This window comes from Agelaius tricolor, unplaced genomic scaffold (genome assembly GCF_023055355.1).
Source record: "Agelaius tricolor isolate 1412-34295 unplaced genomic scaffold, bAgeTri1.0.p SCAF_153, whole genome shotgun sequence".
Taxonomy (NCBI): domain Eukaryota; kingdom Metazoa; phylum Chordata; class Aves; order Passeriformes; family Icteridae; genus Agelaius; species Agelaius tricolor.
In genome coordinates, this window is record NW_027269413.1 from 46522 (window position 1) to 69737 (window position 23216).

The 23216-nt window shown below is 47.8% G+C and overlaps 2 protein-coding genes and 2 long non-coding RNA genes across 6 annotated transcripts in view; 3 read left to right on the forward strand and 1 right to left on the reverse strand.

The window, feature by feature from the left end:
- The window catches only part of LOC139586924 (leucine-rich repeat-containing protein 4B-like), a 13857-nt gene extending 1783 nt beyond the window's left edge, over positions 1–12074 (forward strand). Inside the window, 5 exon segments of the mRNA XM_071420611.1 lie at positions 6366–6608; positions 6610–6712; positions 8233–8660; positions 8662–9195; positions 9197–12074. Coding sequence (XP_071276712.1) covers positions 6366–6608; positions 6610–6712; positions 8233–8660; positions 8662–9195; positions 9197–9643 — 1755 coding nt within the window. The 3' untranslated portion in view covers positions 9644–12074.
- On the forward strand, positions 1508–6276 carry LOC139586928 (uncharacterized). Its single transcript, XR_011678086.1, has 2 exons — positions 1508–4174; positions 4228–6276. It is a non-coding gene; the product is annotated as an uncharacterized lncRNA (long non-coding RNA).
- LOC139586927 (uncharacterized) lies at positions 5174–6076 on the reverse strand. Of its 2 annotated transcripts, none has more exons than XR_011678085.1 (3): positions 5675–6076; positions 5429–5593; positions 5174–5266 (listed from the first exon to the last, which is right to left on the reverse strand). It is a non-coding gene; the product is annotated as an uncharacterized lncRNA (long non-coding RNA). The 2 variants fall into 2 exon arrangements; XR_011678084.1 differs by lacking the exon at positions 5174–5266 and having other exon boundaries at positions 5459–5593; positions 5675–6002; positions 6045–6076.
- Positions 12075–17031: 4957 nt separating the features above from the next.
- Positions 17032–23185, forward strand: ASPDH (aspartate dehydrogenase domain containing). 2 transcript variants are annotated; one of them, XM_071420621.1, is made up of 8 exons: positions 17032–17061; positions 17752–17809; positions 19384–19525; positions 20938–21022; positions 21802–21951; positions 22385–22617; positions 22838–22989; positions 23094–23185. In XM_071420621.1, the coding sequence occupies exons 2-8, from the start codon at positions 17755–17757 to the stop codon at positions 23129–23131; spliced, it is 855 nt and encodes a 284-aa protein (XP_071276722.1). In that variant the 5' UTR covers positions 17032–17061; positions 17752–17754; the 3' UTR covers positions 23132–23185. The 2 variants fall into 2 exon arrangements, with proteins under 2 accessions (XP_071276722.1, XP_071276721.1); XM_071420620.1 differs by lacking the exons at positions 22838–22989; positions 23094–23185 and having other exon boundaries at positions 20938–21951; positions 22385–22527.
- Positions 23186–23216: the final 31 nt, after the last annotated feature.

Here is a 23216-nt window from a genome sequence, read left to right on the forward strand (position 1 = left end):
TTTTGAAGATTTTGTGGCGCTACTGGGGGGGAAAGGGTTAATTTAAGAATATTTGGAATATTTTTAGATCAAGGTCACTGGGCAAACTGGGGGGGAAAGGGTTAAATTCATTACCTGAAGCTACAGGAGAACCACATCCAGGTGGGAAAGGGTTAATTCCTCTGAAAATGTTTGGAATTTTTTTAAATATTTTCATTAAAAAAATGTTTTTAGGGAGAATTCCTTGGGAGATACTAAAGGGTTAATTTAAGAATATTTGGAATATTTTGAAGAATTTTAGATCAAGGTCACTGGGGCAAACTGGGGGGGAAAGAGTTAATTTTAAAAATATTTGGAATATTTGGAATATTTTCGATATTCTTGGGACATGGCAGGGAAAGGGTTAATGTCTAAAAAGCTCCTACTATTATTAATTATTTTAAAATTTTTTAATATTTTTAATATCTTTGTCTTTTTCAAATTTTTTTTAATTTTTTCATATTTTAAATATTTCTCTATTTCTCTATTAAAAAAAAAACAACACTTCTAATATGACATTTTTAATGTTTTGATCTTTTCAACATTTTCAATACTTTCACGTTTTTATTTTCGTATTTGAATAGGAATATATTTTACTATTTTGATTTTTAACTTTTTTTTTTTTCCTAACGAATTAAAAAAAATTAATTAGAATTTCTTATTTAAATATTTAAACAATTTAAATGCGTGAGCTGCTGGAGGTGCCCCAGAGCATCTCGGTCAACACGCGCTACCTGAACCTGCAGGAGAACCACATCCAGGTGGGAAAGGGTTAATGCCTGGTGGAAATAGTTGGGATTTTTAAAAATATTTTGATTTTTTAAAATGTTTTTAGGGAGAATTCCTTGGGAGATACTGGGGCAGAAAGGGTTAATTTAAAAATATTTTGAATATTTTGAATATTTTGAATATTGTTGGGACATGGCAGGGAAAGGGTTAATTTCCAAAAATATCCTAATATTTTTAGTGTTTTAATAATTTATATATATATATTAATTTTTAAAATATTTTACATATTCAATTATTTCAAGTATTCTTAATGTTTTCATATTTCCACAATTTTTGCATTTAAAACATTCTTACGATTTTTAATATTTTTGTATTTGAAAAATTCTAATATTTTTAATATTTTAAAATTTTAATTTTTTTAATATTTCCCCTATTTTTGTATTTCTGTATTTGAAAAAATTTTGATATTTTCTAATGTTTTGATTTTTTAAAATATTTTGTTATTTGAAATATTTTCAATATTTTAATGTTTTATTTTGATATAAATCTATTTTAGTATTTGAATTTTTCAATTTTTAAATATTTTAAATTCTAGATGATAGTTGTAATTTTAAAACTAATTTAATATTTTAAATATTTTCAAAATTTTTGTATTTTTAGCATTTTAATATTTTTGTGTGTCTAAAACATATTTAAATTTTTATTAGTTTAAAATATTTTTATTATTTGAAATAGTTTAATACTTTTGTGGTTTAATATTTCAGTAATTTAATATTTCTGTAATTTAGTGTTTTGTTATTTTTAATATTTCAATCTCTTTGCATTTCAGTGTTTTAATTTTCTTGTATTTTTGGTATTTGTGTGTTTTAGAATTTTACTATTTTTGTATTAATTTCAGTATTTGTGTAATTTAATATTTGTGTAATTTAATATTTAGTACTTTCGTCTTTTAATATTTGTGTGATTTATTGTTTTAATATTTTTACTGCTTTTACTCTTTTTAATATTTTTGTATTGTTGTGGTTTAATTTTCTTGTATTTTTTGTATGTTAATGTTTTAATATTTATGTTATTTCGTCTTTTAGTGTTTGAGTAATTTAGTATTTTAAATATTTTTCCTATTTTTAATATCTTAATATTTTTGTATTTCTGTATTTTAATTTTCTTGTATTTTTGTATTTTAATTTTCTTGTATTTCTGTTTTTGTAGCATTTTCATATTTTAGTATTTTAACATTCATTTTAGTCTTTTAGTATTTTAATATTTGTGTGATTTAGCATTTTAGGATTTGAATTTTCTTGTCTTTTTAGTAATTTAATATTTTAGTACTTTAGTATTTTAATATTTTAGTACTTTTGTACTTTAGTATTTGGAAAAGAATATTTATATATTTCAGTATTTTTAATTCAAGTCCATGCTAAGTATTAAAGCCCTCGCTAAAGTCCATTCTAAAGTATTAAAGTCTGAGCTAAAGTATTAAATGTCCATCCTAAAGTATTAAAGTTTGTGCTAAAGTCTGTGCTAAGGTATTAAAATCCATACTAAAGTATTAAAATTCACACTAAACTGTTAAGGTCCATGCTAAAGTATCAAAGTCTGTGCTAAAGTATTAAAGACCATGCTGAAGTACTAAGGTCTGTCCTAAAATATTAAATGCGGTGCTAAACTCTGTGCTAAATTATTAAAGTCCAAATTAAAGTATTAAATCTGTGCTAAAGTATTAAATCCCATGCTAAAGTTCATGCTAAAGTATCAAAGTCTGTCCTAAAGTATCAAAGTCCTAAAGTCTGTGTTGCAATATCAAAGTCCATGCTAAGGTATTAAATCTGCGCTCAAGTATTTAAGTCTGTGCAAAGGTATTAATTAAAGTCTGACCTAAAGTCCGTGCCAAAGTATTAAAGTCCATACTAAAGTCTGTCCTAAAGTATTAAATTCCATACTAAAGTATCAAAGTCTGTGCTAAAGTATTAAAGCCTGTGCTAAAGTGTTCAAGTCAGTGTTTAAGTCCATGCTGAAGCATTCAAGTCCATCCTAAAGTCCATGCTAGAGTATTAAAGTCCATGCGAAGATATTAAAGTTCGTGCTAAACTCTGTGCTAAAGTATTAAAGACCATGCTAAAGTATTAAAGACCATGCTAAAGTATTAAAGACCATGCTAAAGTTCATGCTAAAGTATTAAAATTTCTCCTAAAGTATTAAAATTTGTCCTAAAGTATCAAAGTCTGTGCTAAAGTCTGTGTTACAGTATCAAAGTCCATGCTAAGGTATTAAATCTGCGCTCAAGTATTTAAGTCTGTGCGTAGGTATTAATTAAAGTATGACCTAAAGTCCATGCCAAAGTATTAAAGTCCATGCTAAAGTCTGTCCTAAAGTATTAAATTCTTGCTAAAGTATTAAATTCCATGCTAAAGTATCAAAGTCTGTGCTAAAGTCTGTCCTAAAGTATTTAATCCATGCTAAAGTATCAAAGTCTGTGCTAAAGTATTAAAGTCCATGCTGAAGAATTAAACTCTCTGCTAAAATATTAATGTCCATGCTAAAGTATTAGTTTGTGCTAAATTATTAATTAAAAACTGGCCTAAAGTATTAAAACCTGTGCTAAAGTCTGTGCTAAAGTATTAAAGCCCGCACTGAAGTATTAAGGTCCGTGCTAAAGTATTAAAGTCCATGCTGAAGTATCAAAGTCCGTGCTAAAGTCTGTGCTAAAGTATTAAAGTTCCTGCTCAAGTCTTAAATCCGTGCTCAAGTATTGAAGTCTGTGCCTAAGTCCACGCTAGAGTACTGAAGTCCCTGCTAAAGTATCTGAGTCCGTGCTGAAGTGTTCAAGTCCATCCTAAAGTCCATGCTAGAGTAATAAAGTCCATGCTAAGATATTAAAGTCTGTGCTAAACTCTGTACTAAAATATTAAAGCCCGTGCTAAAGTATTAAAACTCTGTGCTAAAGTATTAAAGCTTGTGCTAAAGTCTGTGCTAAAGTATTTAAGTCCACGTTAAAGTATTAAACTCCGTGCTGAAGTATTCAAGTCCGTGCTAAACTCTGTACTAAAATACTAAAGTCTGTGCTAAAGTATTAAATGCGTGCTTAAGTCTGTGTGAAAGTTTTAAAGTCCCTGCTCAAGTATTCGAGTCCGTGCTGAAGTGTTCAAGTCTGTCCTAAAATCCATGCTAGAGTGGTAAAGTCCATGCTAGGGTATTAAAGTCTGCACTAAAGTCTGGGCTAAAGTAATAAAGTCTGTGCTGGAGTATTAAGGTTCATGCTAAAGTATCAAAGTCTACGCTAAAGTCTGTGCTAAAGTATTAAAGTCCATGTGAAAATATTAAAATCCCTGCTAAAGCATTAAAGTCCACATTAAAGTATCAAAGTCTGTCCCAAAGCCGGGTGTTAGAGTAATAAAGTCTGTGCTAAACTCTGGGCTAAAATATTGAAGTATATATATAGAATATAAAGAATATATAGAATATAAAAATCTATATATATAGAATATAAAGAATCAAAGTCCATGCTAAAGTATCAAAGTCCACGCTAAAGTATCAAAGTCTGTGCTAAAATCTGTGCTTAGGTATTAAAGTCAGTCCTAAAGTATTAAAGTCCGTGCTGCAATAACAAAGTCCATGCCAAGGTATTAAAGTCTGTGCTGAAGCATTAAAATCCGTGCTAGAGTATTTAAGTCCATGCTAGAGTATTAAAGCCTGCGCTAAAGTATTAAAGTCCATGCAAAAATATTAAAATCCGTGCTAAAGCATTAAAGTCCACATTAAAGTATCAAAGTCTGTCCCAAAGTCGGTGTTAGAGTAATAAAGTCTGTGCTAAACTCTGGGCTAAAATATTGAAGTCATAAAGTATCAAAGTCCATGCTAAAGTATCAAAGTCCACGCTAAAGTATCAAAGTCTGTGCTAAAATCTGTGCTTAGGTATTAAAGTCTGTCCTAAAGTGTTAAAGTCCATGCTGAAGTCTGTGCTGCAATAACAAAGTCCATGCTAAGGTATTAAAATCTGTGCTGAAGTATTAAAGTCTGTGCTGAAGTATTAAAATCCGTGCTAGAATATTTAAGTCCATGCTAGAGTATTAAACCCTGCACTAAAGTATTAAAGTCTGCGCGAAAATATTAAAATCCGTGCTAAAGCATTAAAGTGCACACTAAAGTATCAAAGGCTGTGCTAAACTCTGGGCTAAAAGAATTAAAGTCCATGCTAAAGTATTAAATATGTGGTAAAGTATTTAAGTCTGTGCTTAAGTCTGTACGAGAGTATTAAAATCCATGCTAGAGTATTAAAATTCATGCTAAGGTTTTTATTTACTATTAATTTATTTTTATTTTTATTATTAACATTATGGAAACTTCTCCACAAGCAAAACCACTTCTCCTTAATTAGAATTACCAAAGCAACCAATCTTTGGTGCTTCTCCTTAATTAATGAATTACAAAAGGAACCAAACTTTGGTTCTCCTTAATTAAAATTACCAAAGGAGCCAATCCTCACTGCTTCTCCCTAATTACAATTACCAAACCAACCAATCTTTGGTGGCTCCTCTTAATTACAATTACCAAACCAACCAATCTTTCGTTCTTCTTAATTATAATTACAAATCCAACCAACCTTTGGTGCTTCTCCTTAATTAAAATTTCGAAACAAACCAATTTTTCGTTCTTCTTAATTATAGTTACAAATCCAACCAACCTTTGGTGCTTCTCCCTAATTACAATTACCAAACCAACCAATCTTTGGTGGTTCCTCTTAATTACAATTACCAAACCAACCAATCTTTCATTCTTCTTAATTATAATTACAAATCCAACCAACCTTTGGTGTTTCTCCTTAATTACAATTACCAAACCAACCAATCTTCAGTTCTCCTTAATTAAAATTTTGAAACGAGCCAATCCTCGCTGCTTCTCCCTAATTACAATTACCAAACCAACCAACCTTTGGTGCTTCTCCTTAATTACAATTACCAAATCAACCAACATTTGGTGGTTCCTCTTAATTACAATTACCAAACCAACCAAACATTTGGTTCTCCTTAATTACAATTACCAACCCAACCAATCTTTGCTGCTTCTCCTTAATTACAATTACCAACCCAACCAACATTTGGTTCTCCTTAATTAAAATTTCGAAATGAGCCAATCCTCGCTGCTTCTCCCTAATTACAGTTACCAAACCAACCAGCCTTTGGTGGTTCCTCTTAATTACAATTACCAACCCAACCAACATTTGGTTCTCCTTAATTACAATTACCAACCCAACCAATCTTTGCTGCTTCTCCTTAATTACAATTACCAACCCAACCAACATTTGGTTCTCCTTAATTAAAATTTCGAAACGAGCCAATCCTCGCTGCTTCTCCCTAATTACAATTACCAAACCAACAACCTTTGGTAGTTCCTCTTAATTACAATTACCAAACCAACCAATCTTTCGTTCTTCTTAATTGTAATTACAAATCCAACCAACCTTTGGTTCTCCTTAATTACAATTACCAAACCAACCAACATTTGGTGGTTCCTCTTAATTACAATTACCAACCCAACCAACATTTGGTTCTCCTCAATTAAAATTACCAAACCAACCAACCCAATTACCAACCCAACTAATTACCTGCCCCCCTCCTCAGGTGATCCGCACCGACACCTTCAAGCACCTTCGCCACCTGGAGATCCTCCAGCTCAGCCGCAACCTGGTGCGCAAGGTGGAGGTGGGCGCCTTCAACGGGCTGCCCAACCTCAACACGCTGGAGCTCTTCGACAACCGCCTGACCACGGTGCCCACGCAGGCCTTCGAGTACCTGTCCAAGCTCCGCGAGCTCTGGCTGAGGAACAACCCCATCGAGAGCATCCCCAGCTACGCCTTCAACCGCGGTGCCCTCGCTGCGCCGCCTCGACCTGGGCGAGCTCAAGCGCCTCGAGTACATCTCCGAGGCCGCCTTCGAGGGCTTGGTCAACCTGCGCTACCTCAACCTGGGCACGTGTTGTCTTCTGTGTCGAGAGTTCTGTTAGTGTGATAGTGCAAGGATTTTGTGTGGCCAGAGCTTTTCCCAGTTTACAAAGCCCTGATCTTTGAGGTCTTTTACACTGATTTTAACAAACGCCGGTAGCTGTGATTGAGATGTTTTGCCAGTAGTTTGGTACTCAAATCCGGTTTCCCCGAATCCATGGGGTTATATGGTCAAATCTGATTTCCTCGAATTCACGGGGTAAAATAGTTCAGTCCCAAATCCACGGGTCAATCGAGTTTAGTCCCAAATCCATGGGTCATCCCAAATCCACGGGGCAATTGAGTTTAGTCCTGAATCCTTTTTCTCCCGAATCACGTCGGGGTCACCATTCATTGTCTTCTATATCAAGAGTTCTGTTCTCATGATAGTGCAAGGATTTTGTGTGGCCAGAGCTGCCCCAGTTTCCAAAGCCCTGATCTTTGAGGTCTTTTACACTGATTTTAACAAACACCGATAGCTGTGGTTGAGATGTTTTGCCAATAGTTTGGTACTCAAATCCTGTTTCCCAAATCCACGGGGTTATATGGTCAAATCTGATTTCCTCGAATTCACGGGGTAAAATAGTTTTAGTCCCGAATCCACGGGTCAATAGAGTTTAGTCCCGAATCCTTTTTCTCCCAAATCGCGTTGGGGTCACCATTCGTTCTCTTCTGTATCAAGAATTCTGTTATGATAGTGCAAGGATTTCGTGTGGCCAGAGCTTTCCCCAGTTTACAAAGCCCTGATCTTTGAGGTCTTGTATACTCATATTTAACAAACGCCGATAGCTGCGATTGAGATGTTTTGCCAATAGTTTGGTACTCAAATCCTGTTTCCCCAAATCCATGGGGTAAAATAGTTTAGTCCCAAATCCATGGGTCATCCCGAATCCATGGGGTTATATGGTCAAATCTGATTTCCTCAAATCCATGGGGTAAAATAGTTTAGTCCCAAATCCACGGGGCAATTGAATTTAGTTCCAAATCCTTTTTCTCCCGAATCACGTCGGGGTCACCATTCATTGTCTTCTATATCAAGAGTTCTGTTCTCATGATAGTGCAAGGATTTCGTGTGGCCAGAGCTGCCCCAGTTTCCAAAGCCCTGATCTTTGAGGTCTTTTACACTGATTTTAACAAACGCCGGTAGCTGTGGTTGAGATGTTTTGCCAATATTTTGGTACTCGAATCCAGTTTCCCCAAATCCACGGGGTTATGTGGTCAAGACTGGTTTCCCCGAATCCATGGGGCAAAATAGTTTCATCCCAAATCCACGGGGTCGTCCCAAATCCACAGGGTAAAATAATTTAGTCCAAATCCACAGGTCATCCCAAATCACGGGTCAATAGAGTTTGGTCCCGAATCCTTTTTCTCCGAATCACGTCGGGGGTCACCATTGGTTACCATATTTATCAAGAGTTCCGTTATCATTCTGGTGCAAGGATTATCTTTAGGGGATGAGATTCCATCCTGTACCACCTTCATTTACCCATCCTGTCCCCCCCCTACAGGCATGTGCAACCTCAAGGAGATCCCCAACCTGACGGCGCTGGTGAGGCTGGAGGAGCTGGAGCTGTCGGGGAATCGCCTTGGCCGGGTGAGGCCGGGCTCCTTCCAAGGCTTGGGCAGCCTGAGGAAGCTGTGGCTGATGCACGCGCGGGTGGCGGCGGTGGAGCGCAACGCCTTCGACGACCTGAAGGCCCTGGAGGAGTTGAACCTGGCTCACAACGACCTGGCCTCGCTGCCCCACGACCTCTTCGCGCCGCTGCACCGGCTGGAGCGCGTGCACCTGCACCACAACCCCTGGCGCTGCGACTGCGACGTGCTGTGGCTCAGCTGGTGGCTGCGCGAGACCGTGCCCAGCAACACCAGCTGCTGCGCCCGCTGCCACGCGCCGCCGGCGCTGCGCGGCCGCTACCTGGGCGAGCTGGAGCCCCGGCCACTTCACCTGCTACGCGCCGGTCATCGTGGAGCCGCCGGCCGACCTCAACGTCACCGAGGGCATGGCGGCCGAGCTCAAGTGCCGCACGGGCACGGCCATGACCTCGGTCAACTGGCTGACGCCCAACGGGACGCTGATGACGCACGGCTCGTACCGCGTGCGGATCTCGGTGCTGCACGACGGGACGCTCAACTTCACCAACGTCACCGTGCAGGACACCGGCCAGTACACCTGCATGGTCACCAACGCCGCCGGCAACACCACGGCCACCGCCACGCTCAACGTCTCGGCCGCCGACGCCGCCGCGGCCGCCGCGGCCGCCGCGGCGGCCACCGGTTACACCTACTTCACCACGGTCACCGTGGAGACCACCGAGGGAGCCGGCGGCGACGACCAAGCCCCCCAAACCCCCGCGGCGCCCACGGCGGCCGGTTGGGAACCGGCCGGCGCCTCCACGGCCGCCCCGGCCACGCGCGCCACCGGCAAACCCTTCACCGTGCCCATCACGGCGGCGGCGGCCGGCGCGGCGGCCGGGGGGAGGTCTCCAAGATTTGGACGACGTCTTGAAGACCACCAAGATCATCATCGGTTGCTTCGTGGCCATCACCTTCATGGCCGCCGTCATGCTGGTGGCCTTCTACAAGCTCCGCAAGCAGCACCAGCGCCACAAGCACCGCGGCGGCCCCGCGCGCGCCGTGGAGATCGTCAACGTCGAGGACGAGCTGGCCGGAGGTCCCGCCGGCGGCGGCGGAGGCGGCGGCGGCCCCGGCGGCGGCGGCGCCGGGACGGGTGGGGACAACCGGCTGGCGTTGCCGGCGTTGGAGAGGGAGCACCTGGACAGGTACGCGGCGTTGGCCGCCCACTACGGGGGCCCGGCGGCGGCGCTGGGCTGCGGGAAGACGCCGCTGCTCAACTCGGTGCACGAGCCGCTGCTCTTCAAGAGCCCCTCCAAGGAGAACGTGCAGGAGACGCAGATCTGAGATTTTTTGGGGGAGGGGTTTGGAATGAACCCCACCCACCCCCCCCCCCCCCCGCAAGCAACCCTTGACCTACCCCCAAACTCCCCCCCCCCCCCCCGAAAAAAAATCCAGCCGGGGAAAAAAAAACAAACAAAAAATTTTGGGGGGAGAAAAGGGGAAAAAAAATGAAAAAAAAAAGTGGGGGAGACTTTGGGGGGATGGAGGTGGAGGAATGGGGGAGGTGGTGAGGAAATGGGGGGAAAGAACCCCAAAAATGTGGGGGAAAGTCTTAAAAAATGTGTGGAAAAAGTGGCGGGAAGGAGGGGGGGAAACCCCAAAAATATTGGGGGAAACTCCTAAAAATGTGTGGGAAAAAGGGGAAAAAACCCAAAAATATTGGGGGGAAAACTCCTAAAAATGTGTGGGAAAAAAGGGGAAAAAAACCCCAAAAAAGCGGGGTGGGGGAAATCCTAAAAAATGTGCTGAAAAACTGCTGGAAAGGAAGGGGGAAACCCCAAAAATGTGGGGGGAAACCCCCAAAAAAGTGAGGGGGAGACAGCGGAAAAAATGTGGGGGAAACTCCGAAAAATTGGGGGAGACTCTGACAAAAAAAATTGGGGGAGACTCCTAAAAAATGTGGGGGAAAATCGCCAAAAATGGGGTGGGAAGTCCTAAAAAAATGTGTGGATAAAAGGGGGAAAAAAACCCCAAAAATGTGGGGGGAAACCCCTAAAAAATGGGGGAGAGACTCTGGAGGAATTGGGGAGAGACTTCTGGAAAATTCTTTTTTAAAAAGTGGGGGGAAATGTCCCAAAAAATGTGGGGGAGGTGGTGAGAAAATGGGGGGAAATCCCTCAAAAATCTGGGGGAAATTCCTAAAAATTGTGGGGAAAACTCCTGGAAAGGAGGGGGAAAAAACCCCTAAAAATGTGGGAAAAAAACCCAAAAAATGTGAGGGGAAACTCAAAAAAAAAAATTGGGGGAGATGGCGGAAAAAAGTGGGGGAGACTTGAAAAGATGTGGGGAAAAAAAAGGTGAAAAAATTTGGGGGAGACTCCTAAAAAGGGGGAGAAAAATCCCCCAAAAATGTGGGGGAGACTCCTAAAAATGGGGGAAATTCTTAAAAAAAAAAAGGAGGGGGGAGACTGGGAAAAAATGGGGGGAAGATCCTAAAAAATGAGGAGGAAAATCCTCAGAAAATGTGGGGAAAAAACTAAAAAAATTGGTGGGAGAAACTCGTAAAAATATGGGAGAAACTCCTAAAAAATGGGGAGGAAAATCCTAAAAATGATCAAGGAAAAATCTCCAGAAAATGTGGAAGAAACTCCTAAAAAATTGGGAGAAAACCCCCAAAAATTGGGGGGAAGATCCTGAAAAATGTGGGGGTAAAACACAAAAAAAATGGGAGAAAAATCCCCAAAAATTGTGAGGGAAACCCCAAAGTTGCGGAGAAGAATCCCCCAAAAATTGTGATGGAAAGGCCAAAAAATGTGGAGAAAAATCCCCCAAAATTTTGGTGAAACCCCCAAAAAATGTGGAGAAAAATCCCCCAAAATGTGAAGGAAACCCTAAAAAAATGGGGGAAAAAAACTCCCAAAAATGTGAAGGAAACCCTGAAAAAATGGGGGAAAAAACCCCCAAAATTGTGAAGGAAACCCTGAAAAAATGGGGGGAAAAACCCCCCAAAAATGGGAAAAACCCCCCAAAATTATGGAGGAACCCTTAAAAATGTGGTGGAACCCCCCCAAAAATTTAGAGGAACCCCCAAATATTTAAGGGACCCCCCCCGGACCTGCGGAAGTGAAGGAAAACCCCAAAAAACTTGGGGACCCCCCCACCCTAAATCGGTGTTGGATGAGATGGAAAACCCCAAAAATGGGGTAGAGACCCCCCCCAAAAAATATGGGGGACCCCCCCCCCCCCAAAATCCCAAATCTCGAACTTTGGACTTGGAGATGAAGACCCCTAAAAATGGGGGGGGGGGGAACCCCCCAAAAATGGGGGTTGGACCCCCCAAAACCACGGACCTGGAGCTGGAACCCCCCCCCAAAAAAAACATTTGGGGTGCGAGACCCCCCCCCACCTGCGGAACTGAAGAGGAGCCCCCCAAAAATGGGGGGGGGGGGAGGTGCGACCCCCCCCCCAAAAACCACGGACTTGGAGCTGACCCCGCCCCCCCCAAAAATTTGGGGTTCGGGACCCCCCCCCCCTCTGCGGACTCGGTGTTGAAACCCCCCCAAAAATAGGGGGGGGGATGTGGGGACCCCCCCCCTAAAAATAAGATGGGACCCCCCCCCAAAAATTGGGGGTTTGGGACCCCCCCCCTAAAATTAAGGTTTGGATGCGCCCAAAATGGAGGAAAAATGGGGGGGACACCCCTAAAATGAGGGAAACCCCCCCCAAAAAAAAAAAATTGGGGGGGTGGGGACCCCCCAAATCCCCTCCCCCCCCCCCAATTCGAAAAACGCCCCCAGCCCCAAATTTGGACCCCAAAGCCTCCAAAAATTGGCCCCAAAAATCCCAAAATTGGCCCCAAAAATCCCAAAATTGGCCCCCGAAACCCCCAAATTTCACCCCCAAAAAAACGGGGGGGGGGCACCCCAAAATAAATGGGGGTGGGGGAGGGGGACCGGAAGTGAAAAAGGAAAAGGGGGGGGGGGAAGAGGGGAGGGGTCGGGGTGGGGGTGGGGCCGGGGTGGGGGAGGGGCCTGGGGGGGAATTTTTTAATTCGCCGCGGCCGAAAAGAAGCGAAAATTTCCTACTTTAATAAAAACCCCGCGCGTGTTTCCAACGGCGCCGGGCACCGGGAGGGAGGGAGGGGCTAAAGCCGGGCCTGGGCCGGGCTTAGGGCTTAGGCTGGGCCTGGGGTGGGTTTGAAGGGATTTGGGGTGGGTTTAGGGGGTTTTGGGATGGGTTTGAGGGGGTTTGAGGGGTTTTGGGGTGGGTTTGGGATGGGTTTGAGGGGTTTTGGGGTGGGTTTGGGTGGGCTTGGGGTGGGTTTGAAGGGATTTAGGATGGGTTAGGGTGGGTTTTGGGGTGGGTTTAGGGGGTTTTGGGGTGGGTTTAGGGTGGGTTTGAGGGGTTTTGGGGTGGGTTTAGGGTGGGTTTGAAGGGGGTTTGGGGTGGGTTAGGGTGGGTTTGGGGTGGGTTTGAAGGGATTTGGGGTGGGTTTAGGGGGTTTTGGGATGGGTTTGAGGGGGTTTGAGGGGTTTTAGGGTGGGTTTGAGGGGTTTTGGGGTGGGTTTGGGAGGGGGTTTGGGAAGGGGTTTGGGATGGGTTTAGGGTGGGTTTGAGGGGGTTTGAGGGGATTTGGGGTGGGTTTGGGTGGGCTTGGGGTGGGTTTGAAGGGATTTAGGATGGGTTTAGGGTGGGGTTTGGGGTGGGTTTAGGGGGTTTTGGGGTGGATTTAGGGTGGGTTTGAGGGGTTTTGGGGTGGGTTTGGGATGGGTTTGGGGTGGGTTTGAAGGGATTTGGGGTGGGTTTTGGGGTGGGTTTGAGGTGGGTTTGGGGTGGGTTTGGGGTGGGTTTGAGGGGTTTAGGGGGGTTTCGGGTGGGTTTGGGAGGGGTTTTGGGAGGTTTTGGGAGGTTTAGGGTGGGCTTGGGGTGGGTTTGAGGGGTTTCGGGGGGGTTTGGGGTGGGTTTGGGTGGGTTTGGGCTGGGTTTGAAGGGATTTGGGGTGGGTTTAGGGTGGGTTTAGGGGGTTTTGGGGTGGGTTAGGATGGGTTTAGGGTGGGTTTGAAGGGATTTGGGGTGGGTTTAGGGGGATTTAGGATGGGTTTAGGGTAGGTTTTGGGGTGGGTTTAGGGGGTTTTGGGGTGGGTATGGGGTGGGTTTGGGGTGGGTTTGGGAGGGGGCTTGGGAAGGGGTTTGGGGTGGGTTAGGATGGGTTTTGGAAGGTTTAGGTTGGGTTTGGGCTTGGTTTAGGGTGGTTATGAACGGCTCAGGATGGGTTTGGGAGGTTTAGGATGGGTTTAAAGGGGTTTTGGGGTGGGTTTGAGGGGTTTTGGGGTGGGTTGGGGTGGGTTTGAAGGGATTTAGGATGGGTTTAGGGTGGTTTTTGGGGTGGGTTTAGGGGGTTTTGGGGTGGATTTGGGAGGGGGTTTGGGGTGGATTTGGGAGGGGGCTTGGGGTGGGTTAGGATGGGTTTAGACCGGGTTAGGATGGGTTTAGGGAGATTTAGGATGGGTTTGGGGTGGGTTTGAAGGGATTTGGGCTGGGTTTAGGGTGGGCTTGGGGTGGGTTTGAGGGGTTTTGGGGTGGGTTTAGAGGGTTTGGGGTGGGTTAGGATGGGTTTTTGGAAGGTTTAGGTTGGGTTTGGGCTTGGTTTAGGGTGGTTATGAACGGCTCAGGATGGGTTTGGGAGGTTTAGGATGGGTTTAAAGGGGTTTTGGGGTGGGTTTGGGTGGGCTTGGGGTGGGTTTGAAGGGATTTAGGGTGGGTTTAGGGGTTTCGGGGTGGGTTTGGGAGGGGGTTTGGGGTGGGTTAGGATGGGTTTAGACTGGGTTAGGATGGGTTTGGGCTGGGTTAAGAAAGGTTTGGGAGGTTTTGGGAGATTTAGGATGGGTTTGGGGTGGGGTTGGGAGGTGTAGGATGCATTTGGGGTGGTTTAGGGTGGGTTAGGTTGGGTTTAGGGTGGGTTTGGGCTGGGTTTGGGAGGTTTAGGATGGGTTTAGACCGGGTTAGGAAGGGTTTGGGAGGTTTTGGGAGGTTTAGGAGGGGTTTGGGGTGGGTTAGGAAGGGTTTGGGGTGGGTTTGAGGGGGGTTTAGTGGGTTTGAGCAGGGCTTGGGGTGGTTTTGGGATGGTTTTAGGGGATTTGGGGTTGGTTTGGGAGGTGTAGGGTGGGTTAAGATGGGTTTGGGGTGGCTTCAGTTGGGTTTAGGGGATTTGGGGTTGGTTCGGTAGGTTTGGGATGGGTTTAGGGGCTTTTGGGCTGGGTTTAGGGGCTTTGGGGTGGTTTGGGATGGGTTTGGGAGGTTTTGGGTGGTTTAGGATGGGTTTAGGGTGGTTTGGGGTGGGTTTTAGGGATTTTGGGTGATTTTGGAACATTTCAGACGCAGGATTAGGGTGGTACCAGGCCTGATTTGGGGTGGGGGGATCAGAGAGGTTGGGGTGGGTTTTGGGTGATTTTTAGGGTGATTTTTGGGGTGATTTTGGGGTGGTTTTGGGAGTGATTTTGGGGGTGATTTTTGGGTGATTTTGGGGTGGTTCTGGGGTGAATTTTGGGTGGGTTTGGGGGTGGTTTTGGTGGGTTTGGGATGTGAATGACCCTGGACCAGGACACCCCTTGCTGTGATTGAGAACACTCCAGAAATGCCTCAAAACCACCCCAAAAATACCCCAGAACACCCCCAAACACCCCAAAATTACCCCAAAAACACCCCAAACCTCACCCAAAATGACATCAAAAAACTGCTTCAAAAATACGTCAAACCCACTTCTAAAAATACCCCCAAACGCCTCAAAAATACCCTAAAACCATCCCAAAATACCCCAAAACCTCACCCAAAATTGCATCGAAAAACTGCTTGAAAAACACCCCAAAATCACCTCCACAAATACCCCAAAGACCCCAAAACTCTCACCAAAAATCTGTCCAAAATTCCCCCAAAATACAAAAAAACACCCCAAAACTGCTCCAAAAACTACACCAAAAATACCCCAAATAACCCCAAAATTCCCCTCAAAATGCACCTCAAAAATCCCCCCAAACCCTTACCAAAAACACCCTAAAAATACCCTAAAACCACCCGAAAAATACCCTTAAAAAGCCACCCCAAAAGGCCCCAAAAATCCCCAAAGCCACACCTAAAATATCCCAAAATTACCCCAAAAAACCTCATTAAAAGTACACCAAAACCACCTCAAATTACCCCACAATACCCCAAAAATCTCCCCAAAATAAAACCACCACAACCCACCCAAAATTCCCCAATATCCACCTCAAAAAAACCTCAAAATACCCAAAAATCGCTCAAAAATATCCTAAAAATACCCCAAAAACTCAATAAAAGCGCCCAAAACATCCTAAAAACACCTGAAAACCTCAAAATACCCCCAAATACCCCAGAATTACAAAAAAAAATCCCCAAATCACCCAAAAATCCCCAAAATACCCCAAAACCCCCCCAAAACCCCCAAACAATCGAAAAAATACCCCAAAACCCAACCAAAAATACCCCAAAAATCAGCCCAAAATACCCCAAAACCACCACCCCCCCAAAAAAAAACCAAATAGCCCCAAAATCCCCTAAAAACCCCTCAAAAATGCCCCAAAATCGCCCCAAAAATGCCCCAAACCCCCCAGGTCCCGGGGGGGGGGGTGTACGCCCTCCCCGCTGTTCCCGTTGCCATGGGAACAACGCGATTGCCATGGGAACAGCGCGGGGGGAGGGGAGGAAGACACAGCGCGGTTGCCATGACGACGGCGGCGCGGGGGGAGGCGGCGCGTTCGTGGGATCAGCGCGGGAGTTTCCATGGTAACGGGAACAGAGGAGGGAGGGGCAAATATTAGAGAACGGCGGTTGCCATGGAAACGGGAACAGCGCGGTTTCTACAGCAACGGGAACAGCGAGGAGAGCGGGAATCGCGACCCCCTCCGGGAAAATGGGAATGGGGAGGGGTAGACCCCAAAAATGAGACCCCCCCCACCCAAAATTTGGGGACCTCTCCCCAAAAAAGGGACCCTGGGGTGCGACCCACACCGCTCCCAAAAATTAGGGACCCCCCAGCCCCAAAATTTGGGGTCCCAAGGGCGCGATCCCCCACAAATTGGGGACCCCTCACCCCAAAAAAGGGAACCCTTCAAATTCAGGGTCCAAAGAGCGCGACCCCCCCCCCCCCCAAAAAAATTGGGGGTCCACCCCAAAATTTGGGAGTCCCATTAGTGCGACCCCCTCCAAGAATTTGGCATCTCCCAAAATGGAACCCCTGAAAAATGGGAACCCCTCAAAAATTTGGGGTTTCAAGGGTGCGGACCCCCCCCCCAAAAAAATGGAATCGCCCAAAAACTGGGGACCCCCCTCCTCAAATTTGAGGTCCTAAAGGTGCGATCCCCCCTAAGAAAAATGGAACCTCCCAAAATTTGGGGTTCCCCATACCGAAATTTGGGGTCCTAAAGAGGCCACACCCCCCCTCAAAAAATGGAATCGCCCAAAATTGGGGTTCCCCCCCATCCCCAATTGGCTCCAAGCCCCGCCCCCAAATAGCCCTGGCCCCGCCCCCAAACCAGGCCCCGCCCTCAAAGGATCCAAACCACGCCCACAAATGGGCTCAGTCCATGCCCCCACTGCTCTGCAGGCCCCGCCCATAAACGGCCCCAGGCCCCGCCCCTTGGCCTCAGGCCCCGCCCCCACCCGGAAGTGCCCCCGCGGGGGGAGGGGGGAGGACGGGGGGGGGGGGGCAAAGGGCACAGGAGGGGGAGGGGAGCGGCCACTAATTAGTGAGTGCGGGTTAATTAGGGCGGTTTGGGGTTAATTAGTGGGGTTTGGGGCTTAATTAGGGGGGTTTGGGGCTTCACTAGGGGAATTGATGGGTTAATTAAGGGGGTTGAGAGTTAATTAGGGGGGTTTTGGGGATAATTAAGGCGTAATTAGGGGTGGTTTGGGTTAATTAAAGGAATTTGGGGGTTAATTAGAGGAGGTTTGAGGGCTAATTAGCGTTGATTGTGGGTTAAGTAGTGTTAATTGGTGTTAATTAGAGCTATTTAAGTGTTAATTGGGGGTTAAGTAATGTCAATTAGGGGTTAATTTATGCTAATTAGGGGTTAATTCATGTTAGTTAGGGATTGATTAATTGTTATTTGAGGGTTAATTAGTGTTAATTAGCATTAATTGGCGTTAATCGGTGCTAATTGGGGATTAATTCGTGCTGATTTGTGTAAATTAAGGGTTAAATAGGGGTTAATTAATGTTAATTAGGGTTACCCTTGGGTTAATGAGCATTCATTAGAGTTAATTTGGGTTAATTAGGGGTTAAATGGTGTTAATTTTGGGTTAATTAGGGATTAATTAGGGGTTAAATTTTATTAATTTGGGTCAGTTAGGGCTAATTAGAGTTAACTAAGCTCATTCGAGTTTAAATTGTGATAATTGGGGTTAATTGGGGTTAATTAGCGTTAATTGGCCCCCAGGCCATGGAGGAGCAGCCGCGGACTCGGCGCGTTGGGATCCTGGGATACGGAAACCTCGGTACTGGGATAAACTGGGATAAACTGGGAGGGACTGGGAACCAAACTGGGGATACTGGGAGGAACTGGGAGGGGTTAAAGGGGGACTGGGATGGACTGGGATGGGGATGGACTGGGAACCAAATTGGGGATACTGGGATGGACTGGGATAAACTGGGAATGGACTGGGAGGGACTGGGATAAACTGGGATAAACTGGGATGGACTGAGATGGACTGGGAGGAACTGGGATGGACTGGGATGGACTGGGAGGAACTGGGATGGACTGGGAGGGACTGGGATGGACTGGGATGGACTGGGAGGGACTGGGATAAACTGGGATGGACTGGGAGGAACTGGGATGGACTGGGAGGAACTGGGATACAGAGAGCTCGGTACTGGGGTAAACTGGGATTAACTGGGATATACTGGGATATACTGGGATGGACTGGGAGGGACTGGTTTGTACTGGGATATGCTGGTTTATACTGGGATGTACTGGGATATACTGGGATATACTAGTTTATGCTGGGTTATACTGGGTTGTACTGGTTTACACTGGGACACGTAGGGCTCAGTACTGGGATAAACTGGGGGTACTGGTCCATACTGGGTTATACTGGGAGGTGCTGGTTTACACTGGTTTGTACTGGGGTATACTGGTTTATACTGGGATACGGAGAGCTCAGTACTGGGACACTGGGAAGGACTGGGACAAACTGGGACAGACTGGGAGGGGACACTGGGGACACTGGGAGGGGACACTGGGAGGGACTGGGATAAACTGGGAGGGGACACTGAGGGGACACTGGGAGGGAACTGGGATGGACTGGGAGGGACTGGAAGGGGACACTGGGAACACTGAGGGGACATTGTGGGGACAGACTGGGACAAACTGGGACAGACTGGGAGGGGACATTGAGGACATTGAGAGGGGACACTGGGGAGACACTGGGAGGGACTGGGACAAACTGGGACAAACTGGGAGGGGACACTGGGGATATTTGGGGACACTGGGAGGGACTGGGACAAACTGGGACAGACTGGGACAGACTGGGAGGGGACACTGGGGACACTGGGAGGGGACACTGGGGACATTGAGAGGGGACACTGGGAGGGACTGGGAAGTGACCCTGGGGACACTGAGGGGACATTGTGGGATAAACTGGGATAAACTGGGACAGACTGGGAGGGGACACTGGGAGGTGACAGGGGGGAGGTGACAGAGCTGTCCCCAATGTCCCCAAGGCCGTTCCTGGTGTCACAGGGGGAGGTGACAGGGGGGGGGGTGACAGGGCTGTCCCTTGTGGGCAGTCCCTGCCGTCCCAGGGGGAGGTGACAGGGAGGTGACAGAGCTGTCCCTGATGTCCCCGATGTCCCCAGGGCCATTCCTGGTGTCCCAGGGGGAGGTGACAGGGAGGTGACACTGCTGTCCCCTGGTGTGGCAGCTGCTGTCCCGCGCTCCGTCCGTCGGTCTGTCCCTGTCCCTGTGTCACAGGGGGAGGTGACAGCAGGTGACAACAGGTGACAGGGCTGTCCCAGGGCTGTCCCCGGGCTGTCCCCGGGAGGTGACGGTGACAATCCCCGCTGTCCCCAGGGCAGTTCCTGGTGTCGCAGCTGCTGTCCCGAGGCCCGGCCGTGGGTCTGTCCCTCGCCTTTGTCTGGGCTCGCCGCTGGGAGGCGCTGGAGGCGCTGCCGCCCCCTCTGCGCCTGCGCGACCTGCGGGACCTGCCCGGCACGTGAGGGACCCCAAAACGGGCCGAATTCGACCCAAAAATGGCCCCAAAAATGGCCCTAATTCGACCCAAAAATGTCCCCAGAAATGGCCCTAATTCGACCCAAAAATGTCCTCAGAAATGGCCCGAATGCGACCCAAAAATGTCCTGAATTCGACCCACAATGTTCCTAAAAATGGCCTGAATTCGACCCAAAAATGTCCCCAGAAATGGCCCGAATTCGACCCAAAAATGGCCCGAATTCGACCCAAAAATGTCCCCAGAAATGGCCCGAATTCACCCCAAAAATGTCCTGAATTCGACCCAAAATGTCCCTAAAAATGGCCTGAATTCGACCCAAAAATGTCCTCAGAAATGGCCCGAATTCACCCCAAAAATGTCCTCAGAAATGGCCTGAATTCGACCCAAAAATGTCCCCAAAATGGCCCGAATTCGACCCAAAAATGTCCCCAAAAATGGCCCGAATTCGACCCAAAAATGTCCTCAGAAATGGCCCAAATTCGACCCAAAAATGTCCTCAGAAATGGCCTGAATTCGACCCAAAAATGTCCTCAGAAATGGCCTGAATTCGACCCAAAAATGTCCCCAAAATGGCCCGAATTCGACCCAAAAATGTCCTCAAAAATGGCCCGAATTCGACCCAAAAATGTCCTCAGAAATGGCCCAAATTCGACCCAAAAATGGCCCTAATTCGACCCAAAAATGTCCTCAGAAATGGCCTGAATTCGACCCAAAAAATGTCCTCAGAAATGGCCTGAATTCGACCCAAAAATGTCCCCAAAATGGCCCAAATTCCCAAAAATGGCCCTAATTCGACCCAAAAATGTCCTCAAAAATGGCCCGAATTCGACCCAAAAATGTCCTCAGAAATGGCCCGAATTCACCCCAAAAATGTCCCCAAAATCGTCCCAAATTCACCCCCAAAACCCACTGAGATTCACTCCAAAATCTCCCCAAAATGTCCCAAATTCACCCCAAAAATGTCCCAAGTCTATCCCCAAAATATCCCAAATTTACCCCAGAAGTGTCCCCAAAAATGTCCTGAATTCACCCCAGAAACGTCCCCAAAAATGTCCCGAATTCACCCCAAAGATGCCCCAAAAATGTCCCAAATTCACCCCAAAATATCCTGAATTGAAATATCCCAAAACCGCCCGGATTCACCCCAAAATGTCCCAAAACAGCCCCAAAATACCCAATGTCCCTAAATGTCCCCAATGTCCCCAATCCCCTCAAATGTCCCCATTGTCCTCAACGGCCCCAATGTCCCCAATGTCCCCTTAATGTCCCAAATGTCCCCAAACCCCCACAATGTCCCCAACCCCCACAATGTCCCCATTGTCCCCAATGTCCCCAAATCCCCCAAATGTCCCCAACCCCTCCAATGTCCCCAATGTCCCCGCTGATGTCCCCAGGGGGGTGGACCTGGTGGTGGAGGTGGCACACCCGTGTGTGACACAGGAGCACGGCGAGGACATCCTGGGACACGCCGACCTCATGGTGACACCGTGGGGACACTGTGGACATGACCCCAATGTCCCCAAACCCCTCCCTAATGTCCCTGATGTCCCCGAATCCCCACCAATGTCCCCAATGTCCCCAAACCCCCCCAATGTCCCCAATGTCCCCAATGTCCCCATTCCGCCCATTGCTCTTGATGTCCCCATTGTCCCCACTGACCCAAATGTCCCCAATGTCCCCAGTCCCCACGATGTCCCCGATATCCCCAACCCCTCCCATGTCCTCAATGTCCCCATTGACCCCAACGTCCCCCCTGTCCCCAAGGCCCCCAATATCTCCAATACCCCCAATGTCCCCACAATGTCCCCAATGTCCCCAATCCCCCCACTGCCCCCAATTCCCCCCATTGTCCCCAATGTCCCCACTGACCTCAATGTCCCCAACGTCCCCACTGATCCCAATCCCCATAATGTCCCCATTACCTCCATTGATCCCCATTCCCCCCATTGTCCCCATTGTCCCCAATCCCCCCAATGTCCCCAATCCCCCACTGATCCCAATGTCCCCATTCCCCCCATTGTCCCCAATGTCCCACTGATCCCAATGTCCCCATTCCCCCCATTGTCCCCAATGTCCCAAAGTCCCCATTATCCCCATTGTCCCCAATGTCCCCATTCCCCCCATTGCCCCCAATGTCCCCATTCCCCCCATTGTCCTCATTGTCCCCATTCTCCCCAATGTCCCCAATGTCCCCATTTCCCCCAATGTCCCAAAGTCCTCATTGTCCCCAATGTCCCCAATGTCCCCAATGTCCCCAGCTGGGGTCCCCCACGGCGCTGGCGGACGCTGACACCGAGGGGCGGCTGCGGGCGGCGGCGGCGCGCGGGGGCCACACCCTGTACGTCCCCCGGGGGGCGCTGTGGGGCTGCGAGGACATCGCCAGGATGGACAGCGCGGGGACACTGCAGGTGACACTGATGGGGACATTGGGGACATTGGGGACAATGGGGGGAATGGGGACATCGCCAGGATGGACAGCGCGGGGACACTGCAGGTGACACTGGGGACATTGGGGATAATGGAGGGAATGGGAGTAATGGGGACTTTGGGGACAATGGGGTTAATGGGGTTAATGGGGGTATTGGGGACATTGGGACATTGGGGACAATGGGGACAATGGGGACACTGGGGACATCGCCAGGATGGACAGCGCGGGGACACTGCAGGTGACAGTGATGGGGACATTGGGGACACTTCAGGTCCCCTGATGCTATCCCCTGGTCGTGTTCCCTGGCTGTCCCCAGGTCCTGAAGGTGACAATGACAGTGACAATGACAATGTCCCTGTGCCCCCAGAGGTGACAATGACAATGACAATGACAATGTCCCTGTGTCCCTGCAGGCCCTGAAGGTGACAATGACGAAGGCCCCGGGCAGTTTCCGTCCCCAGGGCTGGCTGTCCCCGCGGGTGGCGGCCGCGGTGGCCTCGGGGACAAGGACAGTGCTGTACGAGGGTCCCCTGAGGCCACTCTGTCCCCTTGTCCCCAACAACGTCAACACCATGGCAGCCGCCGCGGTGGCAGCGCCGCGCCTGGGCTTCGACGGCGTCACCGCCTGCCTGGTGGCTGACCCCAGGTGGGTGACACCTGTGTCACCTCCTGTGTCACCTGTGTGGCACCTGTGTGTCACCTCCTGTGTCACCTGTGGCGCCTCTGTGCTGTGTGTGTCACCTCATGTGGCACCTCCTGTGTCACCCCTGTCCCCTCAGCACCCCCTCATTGTCCCTCCAGTGCCACCCCAGTGTCCCCTCCCTGTCCCCTTACTGTCACCCTCAGTGTCCCCAATGTCCCCTCAGTGTCCCCGACTGTCACATCATCGATGTCGAGGTCACGGCCGTCCCCGAGCACGGCCGCTCCCTGACCGTCACCAGCACCCGCCGCAACCCTGCCGAGCCCGGCCGCGTCACCGGCAGCGCCACCCGCCACAGCTTCTGGAGCAGCGTGCAGGGTTTGTCACCTGTGTCACCTGTGCCAGCCCCGGTGTCACCTGTGCCACCCCCTCAGTGTCACCTGTGCCACCTCAGGGCCGCTCACTCTGTCCCCTCCCCGCAGCTTGCACCGGACACGGCGGCTGCGTGAAGCTCTGCTGAGGAGGAACGGCGGAAAAACCCGCGGGGACGATTTGGGGACAATTTGGGGACAATTTGGGGACAATAAAAACCTGGCAAGGCCTGG

Excerpts from the sequence above, each read along its gene's own strand:
- ASPDH (XM_071420620.1), top strand. The coding sequence starts at position 17,755 with ATGGAGGAGCAGCCGCGGACTCGGCGCGTTGGGATCCTGGGATACGGA. Across the intron at positions 17,810-19,383 it reads CCTGGGATACGGAAACCTCG|GGCAGTTCCTGGTGTCGCAG; the intron begins GTACTGGGATAA and ends CGCTGTCCCCAG. Across the intron at positions 19,526-20,937 it reads CTGCGGGACCTGCCCGGCAC|GGGGGTGGACCTGGTGGTGG; the intron begins GTGAGGGACCCC and ends TGATGTCCCCAG.